This window comes from Eurosta solidaginis, chromosome 5 (assembly GCF_040869045.1).
Source record: "Eurosta solidaginis isolate ZX-2024a chromosome 5, ASM4086904v1, whole genome shotgun sequence".
Lineage (NCBI taxonomy): Eukaryota > Metazoa > Arthropoda > Insecta > Diptera > Tephritidae > Eurosta > Eurosta solidaginis.
The window spans coordinates 199,042,027-199,068,872 of NC_090323.1; the positions used below are offsets into that span (position 1 = coordinate 199,042,027).

General features: G+C 36.8%; 1 protein-coding gene across 4 annotated transcripts in view; it reads left to right on the plus strand.

Annotated features, from left to right (window-relative positions):
• RhoGEF64C (Rho guanine nucleotide exchange factor at 64C) overlaps positions 1–17,530 on the plus strand; it is a 648,841-nt gene extending 631,311 nt beyond the window's left edge. For all 4 annotated transcript variants that reach the window (XM_067787395.1, XM_067787397.1, XM_067787398.1 and 1 more), the window contains exons 8-9: positions 12,359–12,586; positions 16,409–17,530. In XM_067787395.1, the coding sequence (XP_067643496.1) occupies positions 12,359–12,586; positions 16,409–16,540 (360 nt within the window). In that variant the 3' untranslated portion in view covers positions 16,541–17,530. The remainder of the gene's footprint in view (positions 1–12,358; positions 12,587–16,408) is intronic.
• Positions 17,531–26,846: the final 9,316 nt, after the last annotated feature.

Consider the following 26,846-nt stretch of genomic DNA (forward strand, 5'->3'; position numbering starts at 1 on the left):
GGAGTTTAGATTCTAGGACGGTAAGTGTTTTCTGTGAAAAAGGGCGGAATCGGTTGAAACCACGCCCAGTTTTATAGACAGTCGACCGTCTGTCCTTCCGCTCGGCCGATAACACGATAACTTGAGCAAAAATCGATATATCTTTACCAAAATTAGTTCACGTAATTATCTGAACCCACTTTATCTTGGTATAAAAAATGGCCGACATCCGATTATGACCACGCCCACTTTTTCGATATCGAAAATTATGAAAAATTAAAAAAATGCCTTAATTCTGTACCAAATACGAAAAAAGGGATGAATCATAGTAATTGGATTAGTTTATTTACGCAAAATATAACTTAAAAAAAAAACTTTGCAAAATGGGTGTGACACCTACCATATTAAGTAGAAGAAAATGAAAAAGTTCTACAGGGCGAAATCAAAAGCCTTTGGAATCATGGCAGGAATACTGTTCGTGGTATTATATATATAAATAAATTAGCGGTACCCGAAAGATGATGTTCTGGGTCACCCTGGTCCACATTTTGGTCGATATCTCGAAAACGCCTTCACATATACAACTAAGGGCCACTCCCTTTTAAACTCCTCATTAATACCTTTAATTTGATACCCATATCGTTCAAACACATTATAGAGTCACCCCTGGTCCACCTTTATCGCGATATCTCTAAAAGGCGTCCTCCTATAGAACTAAAGCCGATTACCTCTTAAAATACTCTTTAATACCTTCCATTTGATACACATGTCATACAAATACATTCAAGGGTTACCCTAGGTTCATTTTCCTACATGGTGATTTTCCCTTATTTTGTCTCCATAACTCTCTGCTGAAAGTATAATGTTCGGTTACACCCGAACTTAGCCTTCCTTACTTGTTAGAAAATAAAAAAACAATAGCAACAACACCAGCATTTTTGCGCTGTTGTTTGTTCCGAAAAGGCAGATGAATTCTTCTGAATACCCCTTATACTTAAAGGCGCTGGGTCAGGTCTTCAACGTCATTTGCTGTAGCTGCATGGGAAAAATTTTGATTTAGAACCGAATATTCCAGGAAACCAAAAAGAGATGGTGGGTGTCGGTGCTTATATCATAGATTTTTTTTAAGATTTGGAATTTAGTTAAAATTTAGTAAAATCCCCAATTATCAGAAGAAAACATAAGAAAGCCCTTAAAACAAATGGATTCACTGCTAAACCTGCTTAACTATCTCAAGGTCCACCTTCACAGAGACATCCTACATGAGGCAAGTTCCCTTCTGTCCACTTTTACCATCAGTTAGAAGTATTAGCTGATTGAAATTACAACTAATCGTGAACTCTTAAGAAATCCAGTTCCCAACTTCCTTGTCAATTTAGGCACATATAAATCTAGGGGCGGATCCTGCACGATTTGGGAGGGAGCGGGGACGATTTTATAGAATATACATACATAAAAGCTTAAAATTTTAAAATTTTATATGTAATTAAAGCAAAGTTTTATAATTTTCATAAGTTCCAGATCAGAGCGGGGGGCGACGATCTCGATCCTCTTTAAAAAATAAAACCAGTATTCGGGCAATATTGGTTGGAATATTTGGTATAGTAATCTTAGATATGGATGAGAGCGGAGCGAAGATGAAGAAAAAAATGGAGGAAATATGAGTGAGAAGAACTAGCGAGGAAGGGAAGATGGTGAAAATGAATGAATGAGAAAAAAAAATAGGCAAAAGTAAAGGAAAAAGCAGAGGGAAATTGGAGAAGGAGAAGTTTAGGAAAAGGAACTTGGACACGGAGAAGATGTGTTAATGGGCCGCGACAACGGAGAGATAGACGAGAGAAAGAGGATGGGGAAGAAAAGGAGGAATGCGAGATGAAAAGGAAGATTAAAAAGAAAAGGAGGAAGGAGAGGAAGAAAAATTGAAACGGGAAAAGGAAGATAATGCAGCAGGCGAATGGAAGGGGTAGAAGAAGACTAGAGGAAGAGGTAGCGAAGAGAAAAAGGAAGAACAACTGGAAGAGGATGAGTAAGAGGAAAAGGAAAATGAAAAGTAAGAGGAAGATGAAGATGAAGAGGTAAAGAAAAGGGGAAAGGATGGGAACGGAAGGAAAGAAGTAGAGTGGGAAAGAAGAGCAAGTGAAAGAAATAGACTGTAGAAAAAAGGGGAAATGGGAAGAAAAAATGTAAGCACTTGTCGGAAAGACTTATTCTGCGCATTATTTCCAAGCTGGCATTGTTTGTTATCCGTTTTACTTCTGGTTTTCAAATAGACGAAGCCCATCTCGCTCTAGAATTTATATCCGTCAACAGTGACGTGGCTGCCAAGGCGCCGATTCTTCTTGGATGAGGGCAAGTGCTTCGTCTTTTCGTCGTTTACCACAAGACCCATTTTTTTTTTTTTTTTTTTTTTTTTGCCCCTTTATACTTATCAGAGAAGGCAGAACCTAGACGCGTTGATTAAGGCCAATGATGTTAGTATCATTTGCATTCGCTATCAATTGAAATCTGCTTTGGTTTCGAATTTTCGAGAAACAAAACCAAAACCGAAAGCAGAATCGGAACGTAGCCTTTTTTAGTTTCTTTTCTTGATATTTCAGCCAACAGCAAATTGGCTCTTTTGTCCTTTGTTAGTTAAGAATTTCAGCTTTTTACGAACTCAACTTTTCTGAAGAGACATTAAATTTTGTACAACGATTTTATTCACTTTTACCGATACCGATACCTCTGGTCTTCCGCTACGGTTTTTGTTTGTTTCCCTATTTTCAAAAGTTTTGCTTTCATCAGAGCTCAATACTGCTCAATTGGCCGAAACTCAGGCACGTTGGGTGGATTCATGTTTTTCCTAACATAATTCACACTGTTATCTTCAAACCACTTTTGGGTGACACTTGGCTAATATGCTGGTGTCAAGTTCCACAGAAATAAGTTGGACCATCACAATGATTTCGGAATGGCAAAAGATGTTTTTGAAGACACTCTTTCACGTAAGAACGGCGTGAATTTATGCCCGCGTTTACAAATAGCTTGTCAAATCAGAACCTTTCTGCCAAACCCTTCTATTTATTTGAATTTTCCCGAACCATGGAATGTCCTCTCTAAACTGCCAACGTTCCTAGTTCGATTCTCAAGTATGTTTCGTCGTCCATAATCACACAAAAAATTTTGTTTGCTAATTCGGTCTCACAGAGTTAACGTGCAAGGGAAATGCTTTTTGACGTATGTACGTTTTCACGTTTTGGAACTTTTTTCGTTTTGTACGTTTTTATGTGGGTTTGGCATTTTTGGCAACATATGTGTGTGGTTTACATGTATGGGGTTTTCCTAATTGGGCATAGGATATTTTTCTCCAACTGGGCGTCTGCTGATCCCTTTGGGCGGTCACTTCTTGGCTTGTCCTTCACTAAACAACCTTCCTTGAAGCGCAAACCCAAACTTTGGGCAGTACAATAGGATGCTTCTATGGGTCTCGCTAGCTTTCCGTAAGTAGAGATTATTATTATTACTAGGCCTGGATGCACTGCGACTTTTGTGTAGATCTATTGTGCATTTTCCGTAAGTAACATTGGCATTTTTTATTTAAAAAAAGAGAACTGTAGACTCATGACAGGTATTCGGCAGTAACCAGCTTCCGGTATCACACACCTTTAAATAGGCTTGGTCAGAGATAGGTGTAGGAATTGCGGGTTAGAGGAGGGAACGATCGATCAGGTCTAGAAGCACCTAGTGGCATAGGCCCTAGAAAGCTTTTGGTATTTGCCAAGAGGACGAAGTTGTTTTATAACATAGGTCCTGGTTTTTGATAGAGTTTTTCAGTCATTAAGCACACTTATGTTTACACTACTGACTCATTCAGTCTACGTGAGGTCCTCATGGACCGTCAGTTCAACCTAACCTGGCATTCGTGCAAATATGAAATTTTTTTTTACGTAGCTCTTCGGTTGTATTCATTTTTGATGTAGTTGAAGGCTTGACTTTAGAAGCTTATATGTATATTTTTAAAAACGTCATGAAACACGAATTCATAATAATTTGTTCAAAGCATACTGTTTCATTACAAAAAAAACTTATAGGGAGTTCTAAATTTGCGAAAGTTTCTGTACCTCTCCTTAGCTATGAAGTTTTGCCTTACTTTTTAGCAGTCTCCCTACTTCCTAAATATATGTATAACATTTTTTTGGTCTAAACCTCTTGTTGAGTGTATTCAAATTTCACAGTTCAAATTCGTTTGAGTTTCAGCTTTGAATTCCGTTCGTGTTTCACATGGTGTATACGTAACTTTCCACTTAAGTTTCTTTCCAGCTTTAATAACACTTAGGCCCAGTTTTCAGTAGTTGGTTAAGCTAAGATTTAACTAAGTTTGCTTAAATTCTAGTCTAATTTAAACTCCAGTTAAACTACTCAGCAGTTTTTCGGTCACAGTTTAAGGCCGCCTTTGAGGTTGGCTTTTTTGTGGTTTTTTTATTATCTAGTAGATACGGCAACAGCTGGATGTTGTTTACCCACCCAATAAACATGGAAAAAATTTTTCCAGCGAGATATATATCTAGTACCGGAGGTGATATCCAACAACATTATTTGATGATTTTTAAACCAGATAAATTTCAAGTTGACATCCAACTCCATTCTGCAATCACTACCAACCTTTGAGAAATTTCGTAAGATTAGGAGTTTTCGAGTGGATCTCTAACGTCATTAAAATTTTCCAATTATTATCCAACTTTCGAGATATTTTGAGAAACGTATAGTTCTCAAATGAATATTGAACACATTTCTCCAGTTGATATCCTACATTGGACATCGAGTTAAGGTGGAGTTGAAAAAAAATTTCAAGGTGGTACTACCAAAACCAACAGCCATTTATTATTACCAACACTAAGGGAAACTATCATCTCTAAGCCGATGCTAAGCAGTGACTTGTCAGCATATCAATAAATCAATAATTATGTCTACACAGATGTACGTACACGCAGCGGAGAAGAGACGCACAAACACATGCAGATATCTTATCTGAGATGATCCCAAAAGTATGCAATTATAATTGTGGAAGTGTCGCTCACAAATACAAGCGCATATGAGAGCTATACACGTTCATCTGTATTTATAATTATATAGGAGTAACTAAGTAAATTCTGGAAAAGCCTGGAACTACGCAACGAGGAAACTAGACAGTATAAAAGGCGGCAACAGTAGAGGCGCGACAATCAGTTTTGATTTAAGGTGCATCTGGCGAGCAATAGTAGTGTTATTGTGAAGAACTTTAATAAAGGCCATTTTGCATTATTGAATAGTGGAGTTATTTATTCAACAATTTAGTGATTCGAACGTTAGTAGAAGATTTGGAAGAAGTGGAATTTCAGTAAATTCATTGCAATGTATTTCGTTCTATTTTCGTAAAAATACTGCAGTAGAGAATTTTACATATGAGTCCAGTTAGAGAAACACAAGTTGTTAATTAAATTTTTTCAACTTAAGTAATAGCATCTGTTGCTTTATAAAAAATTCCCTCTTTTGCTGTGTACACTATGATTCTCGAGTTGAGCCACTTCGAACGAATGCAAATAACTGATCGGTTAACTAGAGTTTAACCCTGCCAAATCGGACGCTTAAGCTCAGCTTAAACTCCAGTCAAAGTAGAATGAAAAACTTCAGAATAAGTTTAAGCGTAGTTTAACTGACAAACTGAGTCGAACTTGTACTGAAAACCCGGCCTTAAATCAAATTTTGTCACAATAACAAAAACATTTAGAGTCGCAACTAATACTATTACATATTTCTGTTGTTCAAAATGAAATAATTTAAAATTAGCAATAAAGCATCAAACTTTCACATGCGTTGAATAGTTGATTCTCAGTATAAAATTACATTCCGGAGTACTAACTAAATTAGCATCAAGCAGTAACGGAAAGTAAATTCTACACTAACAACGAATGCAATACAAAACAAGTGCGGAAGGTTAAGTTCGGGTGTAACCAAATATTACATACTCAGTTGAGAGCTATGGTGACAACATAAGGGAAAATCACCATGTAGGAAAATGAACCGAGGGAAACCCTGGAATGTGTTTGTATGACATGTGTATCAAATGAAAGGCATTAAAGAGTATTTTATGAGGAAGTGGGCCATAGTTCTATAGCTGGATGCCATTTAGGGATATAGCCATAAAGGTGGACCAGGGGTGACTCTAGAATGCGTTTGTACGATATGGGTATCAAATTAAAGGTATAAATGAGGGTTGTAAAGGGGAGTGGTGGTAGTTGTATATGTGAAGGCATTTTCCAGACATCTACCAAAATGTGGACCAGGGTGACCCAGAACATCATCTGTTGGATACCGCTAATTTATTTATATATGTAATACCTGCCAAGATTTCAAGGGTTTTTTATTTTGCCCTGCAGAACTTTTTCATTTTCTTCTACTTAATATGGTAGGTGTCACAACCATTTTACAAAGTTTTTTCTAAAGATATATTTTGCGTCAAAAAACCAATCCAATTACCATGTTTCATTCCTTTTTTCGTATTTGGTATAGAATTATGGCATTTTTTTCATTTTTCGTAATTTTCGATATCGAAAAAGTGGGCGTGGTCATAGTCGGATTTCGTTCATTTTTCATACCAAGATAAAGTGAGTTCAGATAAGTACGTGAACTAAGTTCAGTAAAGATATGTCGATTTTTGCTCAAGTTATCGTGTAAACGGCTATGCTGAAGGACAGACGGACGACTGTGTATAAAAACTGGGCGTGGTATCAACCGATTTCGCCCATTTTCACAGAAAACAGTTAGCATCATAAAATCTATGCCCCTACCAAATTTTGAAAGGATTGGTTAATTTTTGTTCGACTTATGGCGTTAAAAGTATCCTAGAAAAACTAAATGAAAAAGGGGCGGAGCCACGCCCATTTTTAAATTTTCTTTTATTTTTGTATTTTGTTGCACCATATCATTACTGGAGTTGAATGTTGACATAATTTACTTATATACTGTAAAGATATTAAATTTTTTGTTAAAATTTTACTTAAAAAAAATTTTTTTTTAAGTGGGCGTTTTCCTCCTCCGATTTTGCTAATTTTTATTAAGCGTACATACAGTAATAGGGGTAACGTTCCTGCCAAATTTCATCACGATATCTTCAACACCTGTCAAATTACAGCTTGCAAAAATTTTAAGTTACCTTCTTTTAAAAGTGGGCGGTGCCACGCCCATTGTCCAAAATTTTACTAATCTTCTATTCTGCGTCACAAGTTCAACTCACCTACCAAGTTTCATCGCTTTATCTGTCTTCGGTAATGAATTATTGCACTTTTTCGGTTTTTCGAAATTTTCGATATCGAAAAAGTGGGCGTGGTTATAGTCCGATATCGCTCATTTTAAACAGCGATCTGAGATGAGTGCTCGGGAACCTACATACCAAATTTCATTAAGATACCTCAAAATTTACTCAAGTTATCGTGTTAACGGACGGACGGATGGACGGACATGGCTCAATCAAATTTTTTTTCGATCCTGATGATTTTGATATATGGAAGTCTATATCTATCTCGATTCCTTTATACCTGTACAACCAACCGTTATCCAATCAAACGTAATATACTCTGTGAGCTCTGCTCAACTGAGTATAAAAATAAATAAATAAGTTTAAACGCAAAGTTTTGAAATTATGTTAAATTTTGAAAGGTAAAATCTAAGGGAAGCCGCTTAGTATTCATAAAAAAAAAAATCAGGTAACAAACGTAGTAGAAGTTTTACAATAAAAGTCGAACTTTCATATCCGTTAAGCATGTCGAAAGTTTAACTTAAACTTGTATTGTTTTTGTATGCTTCTAGATGCTATCATATGGTGGTATATATGTATGTATGTATGTGTATAAAATTTTGTAGAAGCCATTATAATCAATCGACTGTGCAAATACATTTCATTCATTCAAGCACAGCATACAGCTACAACAATCGAATTTGCAAAGATAAGCGTAGGAAATGAAATCTATTATAAAGCCTCTTGTCGTATATCCTATCATTTTCCTGTCATTTTGAGTGAATTGATTTTAGACACAAAAACGCAACACAAGTTGTACAATTGGCGGATTTTCCACTCATAGTGTGTATGTATGTGTATGGGCGCGATAATAGTTTCGATTGTGGGAGGGGTATTTTTCTTTTAATTTTTACCAAGGAAAAAGCAGCAAAAGCCTCAAAGCAAGTGTGGTGAAACCCGCACTAAACTTCCTACCGTCCAAGTATCCTTTGCGTCCGATACTACCGTCCAGTATTCCGGCAGAAGATTGGTATTGGTTACGCTCTACATCTGTGGGGTCATGCTGCAGTTTATTTTCGTAGTCGCACGGCGCTTGATGAGCTAGAGCTAAAGCTCGTATATATATACACCACTCTATTTCTACCCTTGCTTACTGTACTTATGTGTTGACCAGTAAAGGATGTATTTTGTAGGTTCTTGAGAAATTCACGGTAACCTTAGGATGCACATATCAGCAGGTTCAAGAGGCTATGTATTCCTTCCGTGCCTTCGCTTCTTCATATGGAAGTATTGCATTTTCGTTTCTGAGTCATTATTACAACTGTTGAAGAGGTCGTTTCTCCACTACGTAGCTAATCCTTCACTAATTAACCATTATTTGTTTCCTCTGCTGTGGAAAAGGCTGTGTTCTAGCCACTTCATTATGTTTGCCATCACTTCGCACACCCTTGTCCATTTTTCATTACTCTCTAACATCTACCCCACAAATATACCGGAAGTACACTTCTTTCTCAAATAGGCTATGCAGTATTCATCTATAGCCATTGGACCCTGGTTATACGGTATACGCCCTCCTTTGCTTCACCTCCATAAAACTTGAATACGTTATTCTCTTCGGTAGAGATACTGAGACCTTAATTTAGATCAATTATGCTATGCGATACCACTCACTTTTGCATGGAGATTTCAAACTGATTTTCGGATGCGCATGTACCGTGCTACCCATAATCATTTGAAATCAAAATAGATTCATTTTTATTGAGTGAAATTATCTTCTCTTTTCAAACCTTTTCTTTTCCACAGACTATCGTCGTCAGCCATATGGTAGAGAGATGTTTACCACTACTTTGCAAACTTTTTCGACTATATAGTGTCTCCTCGAGGGGTGATGCACATCAAAGTTTACGTGAAGTCGGGAGATAGATTGCGATGGTGTACCTTTATACGGAAACTCTGTAACGATTCCGTTTTGACCATACTGCTTTCAATCTCATCACCCGGACTCCCTTTGTATTAAGCCCATTTAAATTGAATATGAAGTTAAAGCGCTGTCTTGTTCAGGATTACGTGTAGCGCTGTCAACCGAAATCACCTATATGCTTCCATCAGATCTTCGTAGACAAGCCGTTTTGTCTTGCTGAGCTTTTGGCATTTTATTGCTTGCCTAGTGCTTAGCGGCATACTATCGCCTAGTTTATAAATTTTGGTCTTAGGTGCAAATATGTGAGCTTCAACTACCAAGGTACTTTACCCTTAGGGAAAGTGTCAGTATGGCACCGTTTCTAAGGTTAGTCGAAATTTGGAGATTTTGCTTTTGTTACTGTACAGTAGAACCGGGACCATGCGACTGATGCGCCCCTTTTAGGACATCGCATATCATGTAGGGAAAATGTCCTGGTACTGCTTTCATTACATTGTTTGTCTATACTATGAATTCGTATAGTACATCGTTTAGTACGAAAACCCGTGGGTAGAGAAAACGTCTCTAAAGTGTACCCCAGTATCATTTATTTTTGTTCTTGTAATAGTGGAGGAAGTGAAAAAAGGTTCCCCAAAGGTGTCAAGGAATGCCTCCGATATGACACGCTTCTGTCGGTTTTGAGTTCAGTGAAATCCGATGATATGTATCAACAATTCCTTGCGCAAATTTCATTTTACCAAATCGTATCCGAGACTGAGAGGGAGTGAGTGAGAGGGAAAACTAAACAACAAATTCAACAACAGTACACTTCGAGTTACCAATGTCGGCCCTTTTTTTAACAAATTCATAATTATGGAAAATGTTAGGGAAGAGAATACGAAGTCAAATTCTACTGCTGCGCTGCCATAATGGTAATTACTGGCTGGATATGTATTCATGCTGATGCCTAAGCCCGAATAAAGTGGAAATTTGTACTTTGTCAAACGCGCCGTTGGTATTCATCGAAGTCTCCCGGAAATAACGACGACTTATGTGAGGTGGTTATTATTGAAGACTGGAGTATCAGTCACCCACTTCCTTTGCCAATAAGCCCATCTAAAATTTTGGTGTTCCGAAGTGTTTTAGCTAACAACAAGTTGGGTGAGCGAAACGAAGTAAGTAGTGAGTACCATAGCCATGAAAACTTGTAATGTTATTAAAAATGGCTCGAAAATTGGTTTCAGTAAACCTTCCGAGAGGGGAGATGACCGACCTTCCTTCTTCTACTAGCGCTACAGTTTCATAGAAAAAAGTTAATTCCATCATCTCATTCACGAACTCTTCTGTTACGCACTCAGAATGAGTTGCCAGCCCACAGCAAACAGTACAGAAAAAGCTGACGCTGCTACTTTCTCAAGACATAAATTGCAAATTGGGTTATTGTGGATGCTGATATGAATAAAGTGAACTTAAAATGTAAGGAGAATCTTTCGTCTATCCCGTGAGTGAAACGCAGTTCCTTCTGTCTGTTAAGATCATCCAGAATTTTATTCTAATTCATTCTCTTTATGCTGCACAAGTTGCAGTAGAGCAAACATTTTACGCAGTGTTCAATCGTAGCTTCCACGAGCGTGTAGTCCAAGTAAGATTTCTGTTTAAGTGCCCAGCTTTGTTAAATGGTCAGCCAAGCCTCTGTTAATTTCAGAAACTCTTGTCAAGCTGGGTATCCAAATAAGGGTAATCGCCTTATGTTTTCCGCAACATACATTGCCGAACAAATTTTAAAGAGCTTGCCAATTGCGGGTTCCGATAAAAGTACTTTCATCGCATCCGATAAAAGTACATCATCGAATAGCTCATCAGTAAATCTTCTTCGATACTCGCCGTCACCAACGCGAAGAAGAGCTTTTCTCTGCAACACTTCTAGAGCCGCCTTACCAAATGTTGACGGCGTTCATGCTTCATGCCTGAAGCATCGTTTAGTTTCGAACGGCTCGGAGAGGTCCTTTCCATTTCTGACTGAGCTGATGGTGTTATATATATAAGCCCAAAGCCTTATAACTGTTATTAGCTCAGCTTCGAAGACCGAAGTATACTACCAAAAAAACTGTCAACATCGCTTTCAATAAAAACCGCAAAGGCTGACCTTAAGTTGTCCTAAAAGATAGAAGTAATGAATCCAGTATGGAATCTCAGCGAAATCAGCATTAAAGAATCTTCCCAATACAGGCAATGTGATTGGAGTCTTGTGGCATTGAAAGGACATTGGTGCCTTTACCGGAGCAACCAGCAATATTTACTAAGTTCCGCTCTGTATTTACAAGCATCCGCTCCTTTTAATCCTGCAGGTGGCTTTAAAAACCTCTCCTCAGAAGAAAAGCAGTGTTTTCCCACAGAAACTTCGTCTTTTCTGACGCAGTACCACAAGTTGCATGCATTCTTAGGTCTAAATTATTTTGGCGGCTCTAGATTGAATATCCAATCATTCTTGTCCGTTCGGTACGCCCCCACCCCCCCCCCCCCCCCCCTCCTTACCTGCCTACGTTCATGGATTGGCGTTGCAGCTTTATAAATCTCAAATACACACAAACACATACAAACGTGTATCTAACAGCTTTATCTTTTATGAAGTGATGGCTTATACAACATCCACAAGGAGATTTTAAGCGACAAGGAATTTAGTTCACAGTAACATACATCAAAAAAGATCGAGCATATGAATGCCTCAAACTATGAATGGAGTACACAATCGATGTTTTTAGACTTTTTTCTCCATGAGAAAGCGTAAAGAGTTCGTATGAAATTTCGCTTGAATTTTTTGTTCTTGTTTTAAGGTGCGTTGTAGTGCAACGCTCACGCATTGAGTGCATGTTTTAAAATTTACAAAAGCCAACAACTGTGGACACTAAAAAAACTAGCAACTATTACTCACACTAACACATAACAACAGCACCACTTGTATGGCTTTCTAAGCACGTGCGTGTGTGTGTGTGAGTGTGTTCATGGAAATCTATAAGCGCATAAGGCTACTCCCGTTCTAAAGTTGACTTTTGTACGTTTAACAGGAACAAAAAAAAAGTTTTATACACGTTTTTCAATACATTTTTCTTTTTTTCTCTCTTTACTTGCCTCTACACTAACTTTTTTCGAAATCCAAATAACTACTTGCTTCGCATTCCGCATTCAATATCCACATTTACATCGTGTATGCCATTCCTTGCTTGCAGCCAAGTGCCAATTACAAAGCAGAAAAAGTTATGTCAGATAAACTGAATTTCCCGAAACATACTGGCATACGAGAGGCCTCGCTATTGGTGGTGAAGGAGAAGTGCGGACGTTATACGTTGATACGTGAGCCATTGTATTTGGATCGGTGTGTTGTGTGCAGCGAAGCGGATTGTGATGATTATTTCGAGGTGCAGGAAATCTCATCGAAGGACACTTTCATATTCAAAGTGAGTATTTGAGAAAGATAATAAAATAATGAATAAATCAAATTAATATGGTAGAAAAGTGAAATAATTGAGGTCGAAAAGTGAACAGTGGAATAAGTCGATATCTGTAAAAATATGTCGGTATGTGCAATAGAATAGAAAAAGAATTTGAACTTAGTTTAATTTACGCTTTTACTATGAAAAAACTTGCACAAATATGCTCAAATGAGCTCCCCATGGAATTAACTCAAACTAAAACTTTCATCTTTATATTCGGTAGGGAAATTTCCCAACAAATTTCAATTCGCCTTAAAATGTTTCCAAAAACTTTTTTTCAACTTGGCACTCACACATGGCGAATCCATACAAGCTACTGCAAAACAATTTCAACCCAATTCGCCGCACAGGAGAATGTCAAGTCAAAAAAAATTTTGCATTGGATTCGATTAACTGACGTATTGTTGTACCAAGGAATTTTATGGAAAATATTAAGAAGAATCAGTCAGAGCCCCAGAGAACTTAGAATATACCCGCGGCAGGTATGCCTGTCGCAAGAGGTGACTGAACTACCAAATTGATTCAAGGTGTTGTGTAGCGCAACCCTTTAAAAAGGTTGGCTGCGCAATATATAGCTTCTCCTTACATACCCGAATCCTGTTTCTTTAAAATCCGAGACTCTGGCAACCCAAAGTTCCTCATGAATCTAGGAGGTGGGAGGGCGGTATAACCGAAAAGGTTTCATGGGGTCATACCAAATCGTTCCCAAGGTGGTCGAGCTACTACCTTAACGGTGCCTCTAACCGGAACGTACCGGATCTGCATCCGACAAAGAACCATCAACATCGATAACACTCCCCAAGGCCTTCGGGGAGTGTCCTTAATGCTACAACAACAACAACAAGAATCAATCAGCCTCTCTTACTGAATTAGCCTTGGTGCTCATCAAAAATTCTGAAATTTGCAAGCATATTTTTATTCGCTACAAAAAAATGCTTCAAGCTTGACAGCAAATTTTTAATCGCTCAAGAATATCCATAAGTATTCGCTTAAAAATTAACCGGAAATAATACATTGTAGTTCGCCTTAAAAGTTTTCTACTTCCCCTTAAATTCGAAGCTGGGGTTTTCGAACTCTCTCTTGGCTCGCAGAAGAAGAAAGCACTCTCCCAAGTGAGGCGAGCGTCACTCTAGCGTAACTTCGATCTGGAGACTGTAACAGGTTAAACTAGTACCCAGCCAGAAACAACCGCGGCACACATAATGTATGTCCTGCTTGCTATGTGTCCCCACATGACACAATCATCTCGTTAATTGTAATGTGGAACCAACACCTCTTACACCCCTTTCACTCTGGATCACCACTGTTGAAATTGCAAGTTTCCTTGAACTCCCATTGAAGAATATTGATGACAAAAACAGCAACAGCAATTTCAAAAATATTATGTCAAATAACCAAGTTACAACAAAGACAATTTTGTGGTGTTTTAAGAAGGATAAGTAAAAATTAAAACACTTCCAAGACCCTCTCAGCATAAGCTTTATTTTGTGGAGCGGTATTTTGCAACTTTTCCCCCAACTCTAAGGCCCGGTTTTCCAGTAGTTGGTTAAGCTAAGATTAAACTAAGTTTGCTTAAACTCTAGTCAAATTCAAACACCAGTTGAGCTACTGAGCAGTTTTTCAGTCACAGTTTAAAGCCGCCTTTGGCGTAGGCTTTTTTGTACGGCAACACTGTTTTTTATTTTCTAGATAATTTGTAGATAAGGCAACAGCTGAATTTTGTTTACCCAACAAACATTGAAAAAATATTTATCCAGCCTTAGAGAAATATATATCTAGTTCCGGAGCTGATATCCAACTTCATTCTCCAATTACTATCCAAGCTTTGAGAAATTTTGTAAAATGTATAGTTCTCGGGTTGGCCTCCAAGATCATTCTCAAATTATTTTCCGACCTTTGAGAGATTTTGAGAAATACGCAGCTTTCAAACGCATATCCAACACATTTCTCCAGTTTTTATCCTACTTTGGATATCGAGTTTAGGTGAATTGAAAAGAAATCTTCCCCGAGGTGGTACCACCAAAGCCAACAACTGTTTATTGTGAGAAATAAACACCTGGTTGACAGCAGTTTTTTTTTTATTTAATTTAATTATTACAAGGACTCTTTCCTGACAATTTGTTACAATCTAAGTCCTCAATACAGCAGGGCTGCCGAGAGAAAATCCGGGCCCGCGGGCAAAAAAAATACAGGCCCCATACTAAAATGAACAAATTCTCAAAATCAAAATTACCACCTTTTACATATTTATATGCATTTGTATACGTGTATGTTTAAGCGTATACATGCATACATGTATATTAACTTGGGTCCATTTGTATGGACGTAAGTTAACCGAAATCGCACCATAGGATTTGGGCTCAGGAAAAAGAAGTTCCACTAGGCATACCCAAAAAGTAATTTTCGAGCCTGCGAAAAAAATGGTGAAAGGGTAAAGTTTCCGACCAAAACACTCCCCAAAATCCAAAAAGTATTTTTTTTTTTTTTTTCAAAAAACTGTTGTAAAAACGTTCACGATAACAGTTTTTTACAAAAAAAAATATTTTTGGGTTTTGGGGAGTGTGATGGTCGAAAAATTTAAAAATTTCGCCATTTTTTTTTCGCAAGCTCGAAAATTATTTTTTTGGGTATGTGTAGTAGAACTTTTTTCCTGAGCCCAAATCCTATCGAAAAATCGATCGCGCGATGTCGGTTAACAAATCGACCCAGTCTAATGCATATCGCTGTATAGGAATTTGCATCATTCCGAATTTTTCTGCTGCAACAAAAAACGAATTCAACTTTATGCTACAAAGCCGACGCCAAAAACCAACAACACCAAAAACAGCAACACCTTATGCGGGGTGCAGACCCGTTATGAGATTTATAAAATTTGTTGAAATTTAACATAATTGCTATCTACGAAAGGTGATTAAAGGTGTGGTTTGTTTATTGTGTGTACGCAAAAAGCTTGGATAGCATTTTGAGATTCCCGGGCCCTTCCAAGGCCGGGCCCGGGGTAAATGACCCCCTCATCCCCCCTCTCTTTGGGCCTGCCTCAATAAATAATCCTTCCAACGACTTTACTCGGCTCTGCGCCACGTATGCTTGTTCCTCCTCCAACTCCAAAATATTCTGATGTCACTTCTACCGGACTGTATTTATTATATGTTCCAAATATGAGCCAAATCGGACATCATAGGTCGCTTTCTATTCTCGTATGTATTGTGTTCCAAATATGAAGCAAATCGGACAACAAATGCGATTTTTTTGAATATCTCGATCCTTGCGCCACCTAGGGGCGATTTGTGATTTGTTCATTATTGTTATTGCATTGTCATCGGGTTCTGAACTATATTCCAAGTTTCAAGCTTGTAGCTTATCGGGAAGTTACTTAAATTTCAATTACAAAATTCGTGCCAGTTTATCAACTCAAGCTAATTAAAACCGTTAAAAAAAATGTTCTTTTTTGCTCAGAACGTTATTATTCTAAAGTTGAGTCACTGTTTCGAAACAACTTTTAAGATTTTAGAAGTATGCCTTGTTATCAACATGCGTTGTAGTGGTACTTAAGCCCAAATGCTTGTTGGGTATATTCGATGAACGCAAATAACTGATAGTTTAACTAGAGGTTAACCCTGCTAGATCGGCCGCTTAAGCTCAGCTTCAGTTAAAATAGACTGAAAAACATAAGAAAAAGTTTAAGCGTAGTTTAACTGACAAACTGCATTGAACTTGCATTGAAACCCGTGCCTAATACTTTTGTATTTTAAAACAATTCACACAAATATTCATGCATATTTTTAGGCTGAAGATGGTGTTCGCACGAAACAATGGTACACACAACTGCAATATCACGCACAAGGCATGGGCGCATGGCGTAAACGAAGGAATGCTTTGGCCAACATTATGATCAATGGAATGTTAACGCGCACCTAAGGGGAGAGGTGGAGCTAGCAAGTGGCTAGCTGAAATAATTTTAAGTAAATTCCTATAAAAGTAGGCAGCATAGATAAAGCGAACGAGAATTTGAAATAAAAAAACGAGTTTCAACGAAAAGTTATAAGCGAAAAATAAGAATAAACGGAATAAAGTTATATAGAATATGAAACAGCAGGTTTCAGAAAAATGTGTAAAGTAGAAACATCAAAAAAGGTAAATTAAAAAAATAATAATAACGCAAATTAGCATTATAATAAATATTATTGAAGATATTTCGTTGATATGTTAGAAAATAAATAATTTAAAATTTAAAGATTGACAAAAACTTTAAATGTAGTCTGAAAAAAAATTTTTGTTATATATAAAAAGTGTTAATTAATATTTACTGCATACAATTAAATTAGAAATGTTGTTGGATGGCATTCCTCTCTCTAAAACAATAATAAACAATTTTTGCAGGGCGTATGTATGTAAATTTGCAAAAAATATATCTAAATAAAATTAAAAGTTGCTGATTTATTAATTTTTTTTTTATGCTTATGTTTAATACACATAAACTGAATAGCTCTCTATAGCAGCCATTAGTTCTTAAAATTTAATTTTAGATATTTTTAGATTTTCAAAATAAATATTTTCTTTATCTTATTCTTATCGATTGATGAAATACATATTTACAAAAAATATTTTTAAAAATATATTTATGAAAATTAGTTTATACTAAAAAGCAAGAGGACAACCTCTAATATTCTTCGTTCATACATACATATTTACTTATAACACATTTATTATATGCCTATCTACAGACATTTATTATTAAACTTACGCGTATACAATTTACTTACACGATTATGAATTAATTTTATTTTACACACACATACATATACAAACACCTGTATACATAAACCAATATATGTATGAAATTTTAATAACGAAGCAATAAAATAAATAATCCGAAAAATAGAAGCTTTCAATTTCTTTACATATAAATTGTTTTTTCCTCTCTTGTTTTCTTTGTCTTTCCAAACAAAATAGCAATGCATAAAAATTGCAGGTACACTTAAAATTCATCTCTTCGCACTATATTTTCCCCAATGATAGGCATAATGTTACAAATCTATGTTAGGGATGTTACGGTTGTTCGCATCAGAGATCTGCTTTGAGTACTTAGTCATGAGCCAAAAAATTGTGTCTAAATGTGTACTTAGTCAAGTACAGACAAATACTATGAGTGATTAGCACATAAAATAGAAAATACATACGAGTGCCCCGTAACACATATGTCTCAGACATGTATGACATTGTTGAGTATAAACTGATGTCATAGTCGCTTTAACTCAGTAGCACGTTGATTTCGTGTGTAATACACTGTATACTCCGTTTATCATCGAATTTATTTTGGCCCTGTATTCAGTTTAGTTTCGTGTACATCGTTGTGTTGCTATCGTCAGAAGACTGATATGACTTTATTCATTTTATGGCACTGTTAGTCTTACTTATTCCAATAAGTGTTTTCGTATAACACAGTTCACTTTCTTGCTCAATAAGTCAATTGAGTACTGAACTGCTTCGTGGCTTATGAGCGGTTATTCATTTTACGAAGTATGACTATGTAGATGTGTGTTTGGATACGAGTGAATACGATTCTTTATTTGCATACGCACGAATACTCATTTTATGGTTAGTCCACTAATAACCTTAAAAGATGAATAATTGCAGCTCACTGGTTCGCATTCGCAAACTATGATCATAAGCATCATGGCTGTTAAAAATTTTTTATATTGAAGTGCAAATCACAATACATATACAAAATTTTATGTACACTGAAACTTTTTGAAATAAAATAAAACATTATTTTAAATGTTTACAGAATTTTGTTAATCCCCTTAATGAATAAATTTTGAATTAAAATTTTTCTCAGTGCTATAATATTTGTGAAATATGTTTGTGTTAATTTGTTAGTGTAAATATTAATATCATACCGAAGTGCCTTGGCTTCATATGAAATTGTTTTTGCTTTGCACTTACATATGAAAATCAAAAACTTCCTTAATAATTTTATTTATATGTGAGGACATGTGGGAGTGCTATGAAATTTTTTTTTGATATTCAAAGTGTGAATTTGTATCTGTACCAAAAATAAAAGTGCTTTAAGTGTATAGGGGTTGAGCAGCTCTGCTTAGCATATCGTCGCTGCGCTCACAAAAACTGTTATGTATTTTTCAGTAACTGTTCGGGAGACCAAAAAAACTTATTTCTGGTGTCCATTTGCAAAATTTTGCAAATGTCGTATTTTTGAAATATTTTGTGGAAAGCCTGTTATAGATGTGTGAAAGAAAAAATCATATTTTTTAACTCATAACAACGTGATAAATATTTGCGCCGTTTTAAAGCACATAGCTGCTTTCAAACATGATTAAAATTTGCTTTTGGCGGTAGGGAAGTGTATGAAATTTGTGGCATATTTCCTCATAATGCTTACGGAGATGACCCCTTAAGCCCCTGGGAGGTGCAGATTCATCAATCAGATGTCTGTTGGGATGCCCAGGTTTCTGGGTATTCAACAGAAACTGTTTGTTTAGCATTTCATTTCTCTCCGTAATGGTGAGTACTCTCGCCTAATTGTGTACGTGGTGTTCTGGGACATAAGACGACAGCCCGTAGCGGTTCTGAGGGCAGTGTTTTGACAGGCCTGTATTTTCTTCAGGTGAGTAACCTTTAGGCTTGGCGACCATATCGGGGACGCGTAGCATGCAATCGGCCGGCAATTGCTTTGTAAGTAGTAATGAGCGTTTCTTTGTCTTTACCCCAAGTACTGTGGGTAAGAGATTTGAGAATTTTATTATGGCTCTGAATTTTCAGTAAAATTGCAGTTTTATGCTCTCCAAAATGTAGATCGTGATCGAACGTCGCACCCAAGATTTTAGGGTGTAAGGCAGTCGGTAGCGTGATGCCGATGTCGGGATCAAATAGATTATATTGCACTGAGTGGTGGGTGATTAAGATGAGACCGCCTCCATTTCCGATCTCGCATTCTTTTCTGTGGACGTTATGTCCAGAGCACGTCTGTAGAGCAGATCTTGCTGTGTGTTTGGTGTCTTGGATCGCTGCAATGTGGATGTTATGCCGCTTCATGAAATGAACTATCTCCGTGATATTCCCAGTTAACCCATTACAGTTTAACTGCAGAATGTTGTTGTGGCTTGCTGAGCAGTGGGGCAGCTAGAAGGTAGTTGGGGCGCTAAGGCGCAGACTACCGGACGCCCTTGGGCGTAAATAGCAAGGAGCCACAAACGATTTATAAAAGTTACCGGAGCTTCGGGTTTTGGGGTCTAGCCCAGAACATCCTGTCCGATGCAACCATCCCTTGCACGTGACACACTAACAAGAGTGTGACCGTCCTAAAAAGATTCTTTCCGCCAATTATGTATTATAATGTTAACTGAGTAAAAATTCATCATCGAGTTTAGTGTCAATCAGTGAGCTGCAATTATTCATGTTTTAAGGTTATTAGTGGACTAACCAAAAAATTAGTATCAGTGCGTACACAAACAAAGAATATCAAGCACTTATATCCACTAAAACACATTTACATAGTCATGCTTCGTAAAATGAATAACCGCTCATAAGCCACGAAGCAGCTCAGTACTCAATTGTCTTACTGAGCAAGAAAGTCAACTGTGTTATACGAAAAGAGTAATTTGAATCACTATGACTAACATTACAATAAAATGAATATAGTCATATCAGTCTTCTGACGCTAGCAACACAACGATGTACACGAAACTAAACTGAATACAGCGCTAAAGAAAAAACCGATAATAAACGAAGTGTACAGTGTATTACACACGAAACCAACATATTACTGAGTTAAAGCGACTATGATTTCAGTTTATACTCAACAATGTCATATATGTATGGGACATATGTGTTGCGGGGCACACGTATGTATTTTCTATTTTATGTGCTAATCACTCATAGTATTTGTCTGTACTTGACTAAGTACACATTTAGACACAATTTTTTGGCTCATGACTAAGTGCACTAACTTTATTAGTACTCAAAGCAGACCTCTGGTGTCAATGTAGTAGGTACTGTAGAAGGGTGCCATTTAGGTTTTCTTTTGTTTTCCTTCCACCGATCTGTATCTGGGACAACATTTAGCATTACTTAGGTCCTCTGCGAATACTACGGACTCATTCAGTCTATGTGAGGTCCTCATGGACCGGCCAGTTCAACCTAGGTCCGCTGCGAAATCTCCATGGTTACCCTCACGCCAATGGGCTAGACAACTTCTCGTTTTGTGAGAAGTATATGCCTCATATATGTATTATTGAAGGTCTCTTAAGCTAGCCCAACCTTTTCAGATCAATCAAAAAACAATCAAGTTTAAGATAGCCCAACCCATATGCGCAATTAAACTTAAGCTAGCCCAACCCTCAGTATTTTTTAAAATAGAAGGGTAATAAATTTAATTAACCGGTACTAAATTAGTAAAAAGCGTTGTACAATTTAGTACGGTCTCGTTTTTTGATTGGGCTGAAAAGGTTGGGCTAGCTCAAGAGACGTTATTATTGCTGACACTGCTCGGGGAAAGGTGGCCAAGGATCTATTATACCTTCCTGTTGGATGAAATTCTCGCATTCGAAAAAGGTATTCGGGAGTTAAATTTTACCCATGCTGTGGAGATATTTACGGAAATAATGATGCAAGCAGCTTCATTGTACATGACTTTAGATCACTTGCCAATAATTTTCTGAGATTCGCCATTGTGTGCGCAGTTCTTCAGCAAGCACCTTGGATGTGCTCTGCGAGGGTGAGCTTACTCTATTTGCTGGCCTCCAACCGTCATGCTAATGACAACGGCTATCCCTCTTTTAATACTGCTATGACCTGGTTTAGATTTAGATTGAGCTGTGCCAGCTCACAGCTTTGTGTTGTTATGACAGGTGCCCGCCGTCTGCAAAAACAATGAGGAATGCACTTTCTTGCATGCCCACCCTGGGATGCTCCGCCTGTTATCTTCAACTTTCTTTGACCGTGGATGGTTTCCGATTGATCTGTAAGCAGTCCCTCATAATTTGTAGCAAGTATTGAGGTTCCCTAAATAGCGTTCTTATGACTGAAGTATGGTATCGTACCTGGCTGAGTTAAAAGCGTTCTTGACGTCTAACGTAACCAGCAAGACTTACCGGTCTTGCTCGGTGGGACGCTGTTTCGGCTGCCTTGACTACGTTCAACACTTCTGCACTTCTGCGTTTATTGTAGAGTGATCTTATCATAAGCCATGCTGTCGATGAGATAGTCCTCTATGGTTTCTTGAGGCATTGCTTCTGGATTTACTGTTGAACGAAGTCTCGCTTGTATTACCAGAAATTGTTAAATACTTCGGTTTCATAGAAAACGTGAAGTGATCCATGAAGCATAATATTGAGGTGAAACCAGATGGTGAAACTTAGTTAGCTACAGAGAACATTTTAGACGACATCTCTTTGGTTTGTATTTACATTATGAGAGGCTGCTAGACTCAACTCAAAAGCTTTAGATTTGTATATATTTGGATTTGTTATATCATCAATTTTTTTTATACTCAGCGTGTTTTGCATATGGGTTCATTTGCACTCATCTCCTATTGCTATTTAAATTGAGCGAAATCGGATGATAACCACGCCCACTTTTACATATATAACATTTTGGAAAACAAAAATAAACCCGATTATTTGGTAAATAATACACCTAGAATGTGAATGAAATTTAATGTGTGGACTGATATCGAGATTTATGATAAAAATTTGAAAAAATTGTTTAAAAGGGGCCTGGCACCGCTCATTTCTGATAAAATCAATTTTTCAAATATTATTAAACGTAAATCAAAAACCAGTAAGCCTGTCATAACAAAATTCGGCAGAGAGGTTGCCTTTACTACAAGAAATGCTTCCAAGAAAAATTAACGAAATCGAATAAAGACCACGCCCACTTTTATATAAAACCTTTTTATAATATTAGTGGACGAATAAAATAATATATATCTTTGTAAAAAAAAAGAGCTTTATATCAATGGAATTTCGTTTCCCACGTAGAATTATACCTAGAAATAGGAAAAATTCAAATTCTTGCGAATGGGCGTGGCACCGCCCCTTTTATTACTAAGCAATTTACTATGTTTCGGGAGACATAACTCGATGAAAAATTAAGGCATCGTAATAAAACTGGTAATACATATTTTTTTATAGCATGAAATATTAATAGAAAAAACAAGTAAGGAAATCTAAGTTCGGGTGAAACCGAACATTACATACCCAGCTGTACACCTCAAATGCTGTTGTTCTTTGTTTTGTGTGCTTAATAGTGTTACAAGGCTGCGCAATAATATCTACGTATACATATGGTCCTATTCTGAACAAATTTTTCTTCGAGTTATGGCTCCCGAAACATAGAAAGATGCTTAGTCATAAAAGAGGCGGTGCCATGCCAACTTTTTAAAATTTGAAGATTTTCCTATTTATTGTTATAAATCCACGTGGGAAATGAAATACCATTGATATAAAACTCTTTTTGCAAAGATATCGCTTATTTTATTCATCCACGACTCTTTCAAAATCTTTTATATAAAAGTGGGAGTGGTTCTTAACCGATTTCGTTAATGTTTCGCCAAAGCAATCCTTATAATAATAATAATAACATATCAAATGTGTTTGAGTGAGAGTTATAATCTTGGCACAAAAACCGGAAAGATTCGTTAAGTTCGAAATTCGTTCATACAAGCGGTTTGTAGTGTCTCGTAGTGCGACAGGGAACACTAAAGTTCACTTCGTTCAGAAGAAATAGGCTTGAAATTGATCCATTCTGTAATTTTGTCATAAATATTACGCCAAGCATTCCTCTACAACTAGCATGAGTTGGAAGATTGATAAGTTTTAATCGATTAATATAAGGTGGAAGATTAAATGAAGAGTCCCATTGATAAAATATAGTAAAGGCAACCTCTCTGCCGAATTTTGTTATGATAGGTTTAACGAATTTTGATTTACGATTAATAATATTTGCAAAATTGATTTTATCACAAGTGGGCGGTGCCAGGCCCCTTTTAAACAATTTTTTCAAACTTTTATCTAGAGTCTCAATATCAGTCCACACGTCAAATTTCAACATTCTAGGTGTATTATTTAATAAATAATCAGGTTTTTTGTGTTTTCCAAAATGTTATATATGTAAAAAGTGGGCGTGGGCGATTTCGCTCATTTTCAATACCAATCTATTCCGGGTCCAGATAAGCGCGTTTACCAAATTTGGTGAAGATATCTCAATATTTAATCAAAAAAATGGACAGGGTCGGTTAAGGACCACGCCCATTTTTGTCTAAAAGATATCCACTCTTTTATAGGATTAGAAAAGTAATTTATCTGAAATGAACTGTACAATTGAAACTCACGCTCCATGTTCGGTTAAACCCGAACTTAGATACCCTTACTTGTTAGTATTTCTTATACTTTCAGAAATTTCTAAAAGAAAAATAATAACGGCAATATTGAAGTATCGCTGCAGCACTACTAAAGTAATTGTAATACGTCTATATACTTCAATATGTAAGTTTATATGTAAACATATTTTGTTCCTTTAATGCGCATCCATAAAACTCAATTGCCTGTGAGAAGGTTATTCTCAAAAGGTGAGCCAATCGCGCCTAGCAATCACCATATTTTTATTACCTCTCGGCCACTTCAATTCATGGATTTCTAACATAATGGATTTTCGCTTTCTTTGTTTTCTACTTTTACTTTTTATCATAACAATACACACACGTATATTTTTATGTATGTGTGTATATTTAATATATGTAGCTATTCATTCTATATCGTCCCTTTTCACGTTTCATCGTATGCTAAACTCCATTGAATTAGTTATAAATCTTATTATTAAGCTTTATTATTTTTTGCAAAATATCGTGATTTATATATGAACTTGGGTTTGACGTTACATGGGTACAAAATATATAGAGCGATAAGAAAAAAAATAGGCTGAGGTTAAGACTATGTGACCAGGTTGAGTAATGCAAATGATTAAGTTTACAATAGAGTTTTTTGTATCTATTATGAGTTTATTCTATAAAAATAACTTAAGCTATGATAAATCTGCTGTTAGGCGTGAGCTATAAAAATTTTCGTGGTCTACTTCCATGATGTTACGTGTACAAGGATATCGTGTACGTGCGTAAAGCTGGCAGACCCAAGTGCCCAAAAGTAAGTTTAAGTTGATTGAAAATTAAGTGCATTTTAGGTGCTATTTAGGGCCACAAAAGATAATTTAGGTTTTCATTTAGTTTTCGAGATACTCGCAAAAAAGTGTGGGTCTGCTAGCTTGACGTTAAGCTCCTAATTTTGATATATTTTTTATTTAAAATAAAATGAAATTTAAATTGTGGGTCTGCTAGCTTGACGTTAAGCACTTTTTTGCGAAAATCTCGAAAACGAAATAAAAACCTTAATTATCTTTTGTTTCCCTAAAAAGCACCTAAATAGCTCCTCATTTTGATATATTTTTTATATAAAATAAAATGAAATTTAAATTGTGGGTCTGCTAGCTTGACGTTAAGCACTTTTTTGCGAAAATCTCGAAAACGAAATAAAAACCTTAATTATCTTTGTGGCCCTAAAAAGCACCTAAATAGCTCCTAATTTTGATATATTTTTTATTTAAAATAAAATGAAATTTAAATTGTGGGTCTGCTAGCTTGACGTTAAGCCCTTTTTTGCGAATATCTCGAAAACGAAATAAAAACCTAAATTATCTTTTGTTTCCTAAAAAAGCACCTAAATAGCTCCTAATTTTGATATATTTTTTATTTAAAATAAAATGAAATTTAAATTGTGGGTCTGCTAGCTTAACGTCACTTTTTGTGCGCATATCTCAAAAACCAAATGAGCACCTAAATTATTTTTTGTGGCCCTAAATAGCACCTAAAATGCACTTAATTATCAAACAACTTAAACTTATTTTTGAGCACTTGGGTCTGCCAGCTTTGCGCACGTATAACGTGTAGCTAAGAGCCTATGCGAAAAAAACTATGTACAATGTTTCTTATTATTTGAAAATATTACAAAATTTATATTCTTTAAATTAGTTATTTTTAAAATTAGTTATCAATGGGAGCTGTTGTAGACCTGGGGGTCTGTCTATGGTAAAGGCAGAAAATTCAATGTGGGGATGGAGGGGATGACTGATTTCATTGTGATCAGTAGGAGATGTCCTCCAAACACACACACTCGCTTCGTTCTTCGTGAATCCTTCAGGACAAGGATATGCAGATGACTCGTTAACTTGAATGACAGGAATCATGAAAAAAACTATCATATCACAAATGATTATATCATAGAAGTATGATGTGATGTCATATCATATCACATGTCGTGAAAAGTATGCGGAAGCCAGAACTGCTTCTTTAGATTCATAGTTTGTCAAACTGCTACAAAATCAGACAGTATGAACTGCAAAATTGTGTAACAAAGCGTTACAATACCACGATCCACCAATGGATCAACCATACTAAAAACAAAACAGCAAAGACATACCAAATGGGTTATAAACAGATTTTTTAAAAAATGTCACCAACAGTGCAAGCAAGAGAAATAACGATCTACTTCTTCTATCGTTGATGAGCATTGGCATATAAATATGCAGATTTTCCAAATTCAAATCAGTCTCCCAAGGTGAGTCAGTCAGAGATATTGTCTTCACACATAGCTACTCCGCTGGCTAGACACGTGGAAAAGATACATATAATCCTAAACGCTTGGCCATGGCCTTGACTTAAAGATACCTTAGCGGGGAACAGGTTTGCTTTAAGCACTATCCCACCTCCAACAGAGCCATCTTTCACGGCAAGTGTAGGCGCACTACCGCTCACGTTGTATGAAGAGGGCGGTGATTGCCAACGATAGGGCATGCACTCTGAGGGGGCCACGGAGTCTCCCTGGGTCAGTCCGTAGGAGATGTTGTATTCGGGCATATCTACTACGCGGACAGCCTGAGTGAGGGGGATTGATGCTTCGGCATAACCGATCTTCCCCGCTCGGCAATGATTTTGGCGGCCAGTTGGTTTCTCTGTCGGGGGTTACAGGGACGCTATGAGCGGCTCCTACGCTAATCCGGGATGTTAATTTAGGCTCATCTTGAGTTTATTGAGTTGAGTGATTTAGTGACCGCCCATAACATGCGGATCCTTGGAAGGCGTTGCATTGGTAATCGCCTTCTGGTTATAAACACGGACTTTGACCAGTAAGTTTTTTCAGCATTTTTAACCACCACA